Raw genomic sequence first — 12325 nt, forward strand, 5'->3', positions numbered from 1 at the left:
TAAAAAGCTGGGCCTAAACCAGGAGGCGAGGGACTCACGCACTCCGCTAGCCTCGCCCACCTGCGCTAGACAGCCAGAAAATATAGAATAATGTAGAAAAGAATAAACAATTCAACGAGCGGCATTAGCATTCAAAGGTGAGAGAAGATACAGTAGAAACAAACTATATATTGAGAGCAAGAGGGAGTTGCACCCAGAGGATCTGTACACAATGCAGGAGTGAATGCTGAAGAGGTGAGGTGGGGGGGAGAAACAGGAGAGCGCGACTGAACATTCCAAGCTCATACAAGAGAAGGGGCGCTCGTGAGCCCCGGCGGCTTCATCTTTATCACACACGTTCAAGGTCCAGGCTACTAGAACCCTGTTGTCCGTGCTTGAGCCCCTCGTACTCTAGTTCGAGTACAAGCCCTGGTACTCGTGCCCAGATACCCAAGAGCCAGTGTTCAAGTTCTGGTACTCGGGAAGGGGGGGGGCACCTTTGCCTGCACGGTGGAGAGAGCTGCAACCCGGGGCTCAGAGAGCACCCTTCGCACGGAGATACAAGAGTAAAGAAAGTTTGTGTGGTGGCCAGAGAGAGACCACCACACAAACTGGAGGCCGAGCGGCCAGACTGGATGCACTAATTACCTCGTCGCTGGCGGCGTCCGGCTTTAATCATGGGTAATAACCAAGTTTTAGTCATCTGCTCACTGCACAAAGTCCTCGTACAGCGACTACCTCACATGTATGTACACACGTGAGGTAGTTGCCTCACATGTATGTACACACGTGAGGTAGTTGCCTCACATGTATGTACACACGTGAGGTAGTTGCCTCACATGTATGTACACACGTGAGGTAGTTGCCTCACATGTATGTACACACGTGAGGTAGTTGCCTCACATGTATGTACACACGTGAGGTAGTTGCCTCACATGTATGTGCACACGTGAGGTAGTTGCCTCACATGTATGTGCACACGTGAGGTAGTTGCCTCACATGTATGTGCACACGTGAGGTAGTTGCCTCACATGTATGTGCACACGTGAAGTAGTTGCCTCACATGTATGTACACACGTGAGGTAGTTGCCTCACATGTATGTGCACACGTGAGGTAGTTGCCTCACATGTATGTGCACACGTGAGGTAGTTGCCTCACATGTATGTGCACACGTGAGGTAGTTGCCTCACATGTATGTACACACGGGAGGTAGTTGCCTCACATGTATGTGCACACGTGAGGTAGTTGCCTCACATGTATGTACACACGTGAGGTAGTTGCCTCACATGTATGTACACACGTGAGGTAGTTGCCTCACATGTATGTGCACACGTGAGGTAGTTGCCTCACATGTATGTGCACACGTGAGGTAGTTGCCTCACATGTATGTACACACGTGAGGTAGTTGCCTCACATGTATGTACACACGTGAGGTAGTTGCCTCACGTGTCTGTACACACGTGAGGTAGTTGCCTCACATGTATGTACACACGTGAGGTAGTTGCTGTTTGTCAGTTGCACAGACTGACCAAACACCTTCCAGATGACTTTCTTATAGTTATAATGATCTTTTGTTTACAATCATGTGTCTGTGTTTGTCACCATAAACAATTACAAATTGAATGTCTTAAAACCCTTATACTGCGACATAAGTCAATCGATGTAAATATACATTAGATGAAACTGCAAATAACGTGAATGAATTTTTAGCACTAAATACAATCAAGATAATTCAATTCTGTTTATAAATCCTTAAAATTACCAAGAACTAACATACATGAAGCTGATAATACTTAATAGGAAGATAAATCATGTTATTAGAAGAATTATCACTCGTGGCATCATCACATCTGGGAATATCGATTATGAATGGAAAAAATGGGTCAACTACAGTTGATATTTTTCTTCAGTCACCCTTATTTTCTCTACATGTTCTTATTTTAATAAAATATTAAGGGGTAGCTTCAAAATTTGAGGAACAAATATTTTTTTAAATTGCAGGCGATGAGTCACACTAACGTGGCTGAAGTATGTTGACCAGACCACACACTAGAAGTTGAAAGGACGACGACGTTTCGGTCCGTCCTGGACCATTCTCAAGTCGATTGTGGACCATTCACAATCGACTTGAGAATGGTCCAGGACGGACCGAAACGTCGTCGTCCCTTCAACTTCTAGTGTGTGGTCTGGTCAACATTTTTTTTAAATTGTTTTCAGAACAGAGAGCCTGTGTTCTGTTCATAGAACAGATACATGCCTAGAGTGTATATATATCTATACATTAGGCTTGTATTGAGGTCTCCTCGAAAGTCGAGCTACTGCCCTTCCTTACGATGCAACCCCACAACAGTTAACTAACTCCTGGGTAACTATTTACTGTTAGGTGAACAGAGGCATTAGGCGATTGGAAACGTGTTCAACCATTTCTGTCCCGCCCGGGACTCGAACCCGGGTCCCCGACTGGGAGTCGAGAGCGAAGCCAACTGTACGACAGGGCCCTAAATTAAATATGTAATATAAAATTCGGTATAGCATTTTTAAAATAATATTCCTCTAGTGTTTTCCACATTTTTAACTCTCATCTCCCGGAAAAGACCTGGAATCTCATTAAATGATTTAGCTCTCAAATATTTTATGATATTTTATGATATGTTGAACCAAAACGTATGCGCAGGCTAAGGGTTAATAAGATATTATGTGACTTTCTTAATAAATATATATATATTATAATAATTATTTTTTCTTATGTATTTTTTCTTATGTATTTGCTGTTTTCAGCAGGCTTACCATTAAAATAATCTTTGCAACACTAAAGAACAGATGATCGTGTTGTATGTATGTTGGGTCAATGTTGCAACTACAGTATAATAAATTTCAGTGTTGTTATAAACGTTGCAACACTGATGACTCGTTCTGAGAATGATCAAAACTGTTCAAATTCAAATCATACATTTTCCATATCTGAAATTTACATTTGCAAAGGTCTTTAGGGAAATGTAAATAAGTATTCAACATATTTTCTTGAAATTTAAGTGTTTTGAAATATTTAATAACTTATAAACAAAGTTTTCCACAACGTTCAGTGACATTTCGAAGCAATCAATGACGTTTCGAAATATTTAATAACGTTCTGAACCATTTACTGACGTTTCTGATGTTTTAAAAACGTTCCGAAATATTTAATAACGTTCTGAAACATTTAATAACATTCTGAAACATTTACTGACGTTTCTCATGTTTTAAAATGTTTCGAAATATTTAATAACGTTCTGAAATATTTACTGACGTCTCTAATGTTTTAAAAACGTTTCAAAATATTTATATACTTTCGAAATAATTTAAAAACGATTAAAAAAATTGTCAAACAATTTTTAAAAGTTTCCAAACATTTAGAAACGTCTCCAAACATTTTAAAACGTTTATATATATATATGTATATATATATATATATATATATATATATATATATATATATATATATATATATATATATATATATATATATATATATTTCAAACGTTTCCAATCATATTATGTTGTGGTTTAAGGCTCAAAAATGGCCAGGGACAAGCCGCAGTCTACCTTAGTTCTGTATTTCTCATTATATTATTTCTGTATTAGCGAATTAACTCGCTCCGTGTCATTCAGTATAATTACAGCTCGTTAATAGTGTCCAGTATAGCATACAAAATTCACATACCATTAGAGATTTGTCAAGCGAAACTGTGTATATCCGTGTGGCGTATTGACTTAATATTGGTATCTATTCACGATAAAGCCTTATACATTTATTCATTTATTCTAACTGTAAATAAGTGCCTTTTCGCGGGTCTTCCTTTATTACTGGCATATTTAGGTCTTTGTTAAGAAATATTTGGCAACTGAGTGTTTAGATTATCCAGTGTTCCATTACGTGGAGGATAAATTATCCAGGGTTCCATTACATAGAGGATAAATTATCCAGAGTTCCATTATATGGAGGATAAATTATCCAGTGGCTGATTACAAGGAGGCTTAATTATCTAGAGTCCGATTACATGGAGGATAAATTATCTAGTGTCCGATTACATGGAGGATAAATTATCTAGTGTCCGATTACATGGAGGATAAATTATCTAGTGTCCGATTACATGGAGGATAAATTATCTAGTGTCCGATTACATGGAGGATAAATTATCTAGTGTCCGATTACAAGGAGACTTAGTTATCCAGGGTACTATTACATGGAGGCTTAATTATCCAAGACCCAATTAACTAGGATCTAGATGATCCAAGAAGCATCTAATAAATTTTAATTTTCCCAAACCCTTCTAATTAGTCTAGATTTTCCAGGACGCGTTTAAGTGGACTCTGGATTCTATATGACCAAGTGAAGTAAACTCTTATAATCATACAGGACTCGTCTAACTGGTATTTAGGTCATTTGGTACTGGGTAACCTCTGGGTTCTGGGTGACCTCTGGGTACTGGGTGACCTCTGGGTACTGGGTGACCTCTGGGTACTGGATGACTTCTGGGTACTGGGTGACCTCTGGGTACTGGATGACTTCTGGGTACTGGGTGACCTCTGGGTACTGGATGACTTCTGGGTACTGGGTGTGACCTCTGGGTACTGGATGACCCCTGGGTACTGGGTGTGACCTCTGGGTACTGGGTGACCTCTGGGTACTGGGTGACCTCTGGGTAATGGTGTGACCCCCGGGTAATGGGGCGTCTAATAGAATGTCCAGAATGTAGACTGGTTTTCCTGCTTGTAATTACAACACTTAGCCTCTGAAACGTGAACTACTGGTCAGGGGTGGAATTATATCGCATATCTTCCCTTGAGACTACACCCAGGTGATAGTGATAATGTTATAGTGATAAGGTTAGTGATAATGATAATTTTTGGTAACCTTCCACGTTCTGGAATATTAACCTTTCTGGGCCTGGAATGGTAGCCTTCCAGGATCTGGAATGGTAGCCTTCCAGGATCTGGAATGGTAGCCTTCTAGGATCTGGAATGGTAGCCTTCTAGGATCTGGAATGATAGCCTTCTAGGATCTGGAATGGTAACCTTCCAGGATCTGGAATGGTAGCCTTCCAGGATCTGGAATGGTAGTCTTCCAGGATCTGGAATGGTAGCCTTCCAGGATCTGGAATTGTACCCTTCCAGGATCTGGAATGGTAGTCTTCCAGGATCTGGAATGGTAGTCTTCCAGGATCTGGAATGGTAGCCTTCTAGGATCTGGAATGGTAGCCTTCCAGGATCTGGAATGGTAGTCTTCCAGGATCTGGAATGGTAGTCTTCCAGGATCTGGAATGGTAGCCTTCCAGGATCTGGAATGGTAGCCTTCCAGGATCTGGAATGGTAGTCTTCCAGGATCTGGAATGGTAGCCTTCCAGGATCTGGAATGGTAGCCTTCCAGGATCTGGAATGGTACCCTTCCAGGATCTGGAACGGTACCCTTCCAGGATCTGGAATGGTAGCCTTCCAGGATCTGGAATGGTAGCCTTCCAGGATCTGGAATGGTAGTCTTCCAGGATCTGGAATGGTAGCCTTCCAGGATCTGGAATGGTACTCTTCCAGGATCTGGAATGGTAGTCTTCCAGGATCTGGAGCGCTTCACTACTTGAAAGACTTCCTCGCGGCTTTTTCTATTTTAAGTAAACATGCGTGTCAGATGTGATATTACCGTTAATTCATGTCTAAATTATATGATATGCAACTGGGGTAAAATTCGCCTCTTGCTGGCTTAAAGTTCGTTAATACATAACGCTTATTTAAGAGTCCGTCGGCTCTTTAGTGCCGCTCTTCATTCAACTCTATGAGAGTTATCCTTCCAATTATTTGGTCTCGCTATCTACCTTACCTTGGGTAGGTTAGGCTGGGTGTTTTGGTTCTATTGGTAATTATAGGTATTTGCAGTACGTGGGTGGCGTAGGTATAGAGGTGAGTTTTGGGAATAGAAAATGAGGTAAGCACTCTTCAATATAAGTTCAAACGTAAGCAGCTGTGAGTGCAACCCATCCTCATCAACAAACAGCCCGTCCTCATCAACAAACAACCCGTCCTCATCAACAAACAGCCCATCCTCATCAACAAACAGCCCGTCCTCATCAACAATGGCTTCCTAATCCAGCAACCAAACCCCACGTTTATGAATAATACACTTTACACACTGCTCAGTTGACTTTTAAGTGAATTCTAACATAAATTGCTCGTGGATCAGACTCTAAGGTAGACTGCAGCAATTATGATCCCGGAGGTAGATGCATGATGATACATTTTATGAAATCACTACTCAACCGCTTGCTCTCGTGACCACTGCCGACTCTCTTCTATATTAAGACTGTCGAACTTGTCATACATTTACTGGTTGTGTTTTGATACTTCAGCTATGAGGCTGTAAAATTTTAAACACTTTATTTATTTTTGTCGTACTTTCCCTATTTTGTATTTATTGGTTTTAGTTTAGTACTTAATTTAATTTACAAAAACAGTTTTTTGAAAGTTATATGTAATTAAAATATGAAATATTATTTTTTAAATTGTATTTCAATTGGACGTATATTTATTATTTGTTTACATAAAGTTTTATGATTTGTATAGATCTGATGACTGGGAATTATTTTTAAGAGATGATGAGGCTTACACACAGACGACAGCGTCACCATTATGAGGCTGACCGCGATGACATTGATAACTATTATATATACTTAACAACTTCTCCGGGGAAGATTTTAGCGGTAAGCTGGTTCCTTAAGACAAGAGATATATATACACAGTGACGCGTATCTCGCTTTTCGGTGTATACATACTGAGTTTAGTTTAGTCCTGGACTATGTTCAGGAGTAAAGTATACTTGCTGATTGGTCAGTATTGTAATAGGCCTTAAGCCCAACACCATCACCTGAAGACCACTTTACTTCCAAAAACATACACATGGGGGAAATAAGTATTTAAAAAAACAAAGCAAGGCATGGCATTCAACCGCCTTATGATGATAATGTACACATACAATACTATAAGTATGTAGCATCTCAAGTGGCTTACCTGTTGGGTAATAACTTCTTGTTTACGGAGACCCGTCTCTTCGTCGTCACACTCGGCAGAGAGGTCCCCAGAGGAAAACCTGAGGTGAGAGAAGCAGTGAGGGGTACGCTGCGGTGGTGCTCTTGGGGGAGGTACTGGGTGGTGGTGCTCTTGGGGGAGGTATTGGGTGGTGGTGCTCTTGGGGAGGAGGTACTGGGTGGTGGTGCTCTTGGGGGAGGTACTGGGTGGTGCTGTTCTTAGGTTACTGGGTGGTGGTGCTCTTGGGGGAGGTATTGGGTGGTGGTGCTCTTGGGGGAGGTATTGGGTGGTGGTGCTCTTGGGGGAGGTACTGGGTGGTGGTGCTCTTGGGGGAGGTACTGGGTGGTGATGCTCTTGGGGGAGGTACTGGGTGGTGATGGGGGGAGGTGCTCTTGGGGGAGGTACTGGGTGGTGGTGCTCTTGGGGGAGGTACTGGGTGGTGGTGCTCTTGGGGGAGGTACTGGGTGGTGGTGCTCTTGGGGGAGGTACTGGGTGGTGGTGCTCTTGGGGGAGGTACTGGGTGGTGGTGAACGGGAGAGTGCGGGTGATGTTTAGGGAGGAGAACGGGTATAGGGCGGCCGAGGGAGATACTTAGAAGCGTAGTTTGTGACTGTTAAGTGTGGTGATTGTGACTGGTGGTGGATGAAGAGGGTTGATGGTACTAGTTTTGACAGTTGTAGTGAAGATGATGATGATATAGTGGTGGTAATAGAAGTACAGTAGTAACTGTGGTGGTGGTGGTGACAGTCGTGGTGGTGGTGACAGTGGTGGTGGTAGTGACAGTGGTGGTGGTGGTGACAGTGGTGGTGGTAGTGACAGTGGTGGTGGTAGTGACAGTGGTGGTGGTGGTGACAGTGGTGGTGGTAGTGACAGTGGTGGTGGTGGTGACAGTGGTGGTGGTGGTGGTGACAGTGGTGGTGGTAGTGACAGTGGTGGTGGTGATGACAGTGGTGGTGGTGGAACTGGTGGGGACTGAACATATAAACAGTGTTTAAGTGTATACAGTGACTGTCGTAAAATGTGGAGACCATCAGTGGTTTCTGGGTAAAAAGCTCCAAGCACCATTAACCACGCTCCACTGATCCACCTCCAATTTCCACAGATGTCTCGAAAACATGTCAAATAAATTTTGTAAACATAGAAATCTTGACATTCGTTACAGCCAATTATTATTAACCGGATTACGTCACCAACCAATTATTATTAACCGGATTACATCACTAACCAATTATTATCAACCAGATAAATTTTTTTAGAGGGAACTTGTATACAAAAATTGGCATGATGAGGCAGAAACTGCAGCCGAGTCATATCTTGTTACCTCTTCTCTCTCTTCAACAATATCATTATCGCTGTTATTATTATTTATTTACAAAATAATCTTTTGACAGAATTGAAATATTTTAAAACACTTTTGAGTGCTAAGATCAACTTGTGAACTCAATGATTAGCTGCCAAATTTTTACATAAAAAAGGATGAATTAAGCGCTTGAAAGCGACTCTTGTGCATATATATTTGGTAGTGGCGGTGGTAAACAGAGCCCCCGTGATTGTGGTATGCACATACAGCCAAGATAATGGCTGAGATACACTATTAGCTATGAGTTTAATAATGGGGAAGTTTCGTGCAAGTGTGAAGCGCCAGATCAGTTCTATACTACTTAAAGATAAAACTAGAACTATATTTGTATAGCTAAAACTAGGAAAAAAGGTTTCATTGGTATCGGTGAATCTAGGCGTCTTGTGATTCTTCGTGCAATATGTGCGGAAAAAAAATTTAGAAGCAAAATATTTTCAGTGCTCAATCAGGAGTAAGACAATTATTAACTAATCCTAAAAAAAAAACATTTAAGTCCTAGGAAGAAAAACGGCTGTAACTGATTTCTGATATGCAACGGCATATAAAACTATAAGGTCTTGTAAACAAAAAATATTGAGGCCGTAAAATGGGATCGAATCTGCAACCCTAGACTCCCCAGGTACATGCACTAATGGCCTTGTGGAATCCACTGACACAGGTTCGATCCTATTGTTCAGTCACAATATTTTCTTCCCTAGATATATCATGTTCTAGTTATTTCATTGTGTGTAAGCTCTCATATATGTAGATAAAGCTAGAAATGAGCTCTTGTTTGGTGCTAAGATTAAAATTCAGTTTTCATTTGTTATAAAAGCTGAAAGGCAATCCCATATTATGTGAAAACTAAAACTATGATCTTGAATGCAGTAAAATCTTAACTCAAGCTTTTTTTTAACAGCATAAGCAAAAACTGAGTTATTGTATTCAGTGCCAAGATAAAATCATCTAAAAAAAAATAATATTTAAATTTAGGTTAGAGGTTGCAACACAAGCTTATAAGAATGTTTGAGCATCAAAAGTGGAAAAATTCTGTAAAGTGAATGCCACAAGGGATGGTCCACGTAACTTACTTTAACTAGCCTTGTGCTTGCCTCAGAACATCTTCCTAGCCAAAACTTTTTACTAATCATAACTTATCCGGTCATAACTACCCCTAGACTGTTATTTGGGGTTTTAGTCCTGATTAGGATAAAGTACAAACTAGGCGAGTACCAGACAAATACAAGACCGGTACCAGGCAAGTACAAATTAAGGCTGGTAACGGGTAAGTTCAGGACCGATAACAGCCAAGTACATGGCTGATAACAGCAACTACAAGGCTGGTACCTGACAACTACAAGACCTATACCATGCAGCTACATAGCTGGTACCAGGTAACTACCAAACCGGTACCATGCAAGTACAAGGTTGGTATGAGGCTACAATAATACCGGAATCAAGCAACTACAAGGCAGGTAGTAGGCAAGTACAAGGCTGTTACTAGGCAAGTACAATACCAGTACCAGATAAGTACAAGGTCTGAATGATTCCTTTAGTTTGAATGTATAATTTCTTAAGTTTATAAATTAGGGCTCACATATTTTCAAATGGACGTCATGCTAAATAATAATGAATGAATCATCAAATTTAAAAATTATAATTTATAAACTTTATAAAGTATTGATCTTAAAGAAATCAACTTTACGAAGCATGAATTACCGACTTTACGAATCATGAATCATGGACTTTACGAAGCACGAATCATCGACTTTACGAAGCATGAATCATCGACTTACGAAGCACGAATCATCCACTTTACGAAGCACTAGTCATCAACTTCGCGAAGCATGAGTCATCGACTTCGCGAAGCATGAGTCATCGAATTCGCGAAGCACAAGTCATCAACTTCGCGAAACACGAGTCATTGACTTCACGAAGCACGAGTCATCGACTTCACGAAGCACAAGTCATCGACTTCGCGAAGCACGAGTCATTGACTTCGCGAAGCACAAGTCGTCGACTTCACGAAGCACGAGTCGTCGACTTTACTAAGCACGAATCATTGACTTCACGAAGCACGAATCGTCAACTTTACAAAGCGTGAGTCATTGACATCACGCAGCATGAGTCATCGACTTCACAAAGCATGAATCATCGACTTCACGAAGCATGAGTCATCGACTTCATGAAGCATGAATCATCGACTTTACAAAGCATGAATCATTAGCTTTACGAAGCATGAGGCATCGACTTGACAAAGCATGAATCATCGACTTCACGAAGCATGAATCATCGACTTTACAGAGCTCGATTCATCACCTTTCAGTGCATGAGTAATCTATTTAGATGCAACATTCTCTACACATGGAGTGGTACTCTACATGTGGAGTGGTACTCTACCCGTAGAGTGGTATACTACACGTGGAGTGGTACTCTACACGTGGAGTGGTACTCTACACGTGGAGTGGTACTCTACCCGTAGAGTGGTATACTACACGTGGAGTGGTACTATACACGTAGAGTGGTACTCTACAATTGGCAAGTACTGCTGGTTGGGAGGGAGGACTATGGATGAGCTGTGTGTGTTTGAATGTTTGTGTGTGTGTGTGTATTTACTATTTGTGTCTGCAGAATCGAGTTATTAGCTCTTGGACCCCGCCTTTCTAACCAGCTATTTTCCCTTTATTATATCTATTACATATATATATATATATATATATATATATATATATGCGAACAAGCCTGAATGGTCCCCAGGACAATATGCAACTGAAAACTCACACCCCAGAAGTGACTCGAACCCATACTCCCAGGAGCCACGCAACTGGTATGTACAAGACGCCTTAATCCACTTGACCATCACGACCGGACATAATGAGGTGATAGCCGAGGCTATTTGAACCACCCCACCGCCGGCACTCGGATAGTAATCTTGGGCATAGCATTTTACCAAATCACCTCATTCTTTGGGGCACACGTGAGGAACACAAATGTTCCTCACTTTGTGTTCCTCACGTGTGCCCCAAAGAATGAGGTGATTTGGTAAAATGCTATGCCCAAGATTACTATCCGAGTGCCGGAGGTGGGGTGGTTCAAATAGCCTCGGCTATCACCTCATTATGTCCGGTCGTGATGGTCAAGTGGATTAAGGCGTCTTGTACATACCAGTTGCGTGGCTCCTGGGAGTATGGGTTCGAGTCACTTCTGGGGTGTGAGTTTTCAGTTATATATATATATATATATATATATATATATATATATATATATATATATATATATATATATATATATATATATATATATATATATCTAATACACACACACACACCCAGGAAGCATTCCGTAGCAGTTGTTTAACTCTACGGTACCTATTTACTGCTAGGTAAGCAGAAGCATCAGGGTGAAAGAAACTCTGCCCATTTGTTTCCGCTTCCGCCGGGAATCGAACCCGAACCGTGAGGACTACGACTCCCGAGCGCTGGCCACTCAGCCTCTGTGTGTGTGTGTGTGTACTCACCTAGTTGTGATTGTTGGGGTTGAGCTCTGGCTCTTTGGTCTCGCCTCTCAACTGTCAGTCAACTGGTGTACAGATTCCTGAGCCTAATGGGCTCTATCATATCTACATTTTGTCAATTCCGCTGAGAATTTTGTAAGTAGTGATAATGTCTCCCCTTACTCTACTGTCTTCCAGTATCGTGAGGTGCATTTCCCGCAGCCTTTCCTCGTAACTCATGCCTCTTAGTTCTTGTTCTAGCTTAGTGGCATACCTCTGAACTTTTTCCAGCTACATCTTGTGCTTGACAAGGTACGGGCTCCATGCTGGGGCCGCATATTCCAACAGGATTTTTCTCACATATGCGGTGTACAAGGTTCTGAATGATTCCTTACCGAGGTTCCTGAAGCCTGTTCTGATGTTAGCCAGCCTTGCGTATGCCGCAGATGTAATTCTTTTT

At 41.5% G+C, this 12325-nt stretch overlaps 1 protein-coding gene across 6 annotated transcripts in view; it reads right to left on the reverse strand.

The window, feature by feature from the left end:
- Syn (synapsin) overlaps positions 1-12325 on the reverse strand; it is a 122550-nt gene that overhangs the window by 45012 nt on the left and 65213 nt on the right. For 5 of the 6 annotated variants that reach the window (XM_045756244.2, XM_045756240.2, XM_069307537.1 and 2 more), the window contains exon 5: positions 7016-7094. In XM_045756244.2, the coding sequence (XP_045612200.2) occupies positions 7016-7094 (79 nt within the window). Of the gene's footprint in view, positions 1-627; positions 649-7015; positions 7095-12325 lie in introns of all 6 variants that reach the window. The other variant, XM_069307536.1, reaches the window with a different exon arrangement.

The sequence above is a fragment of the Procambarus clarkii genome, chromosome 60, assembly GCF_040958095.1.
Source record: "Procambarus clarkii isolate CNS0578487 chromosome 60, FALCON_Pclarkii_2.0, whole genome shotgun sequence".
NCBI lineage: Eukaryota > Metazoa > Arthropoda > Malacostraca > Decapoda > Cambaridae > Procambarus > Procambarus clarkii.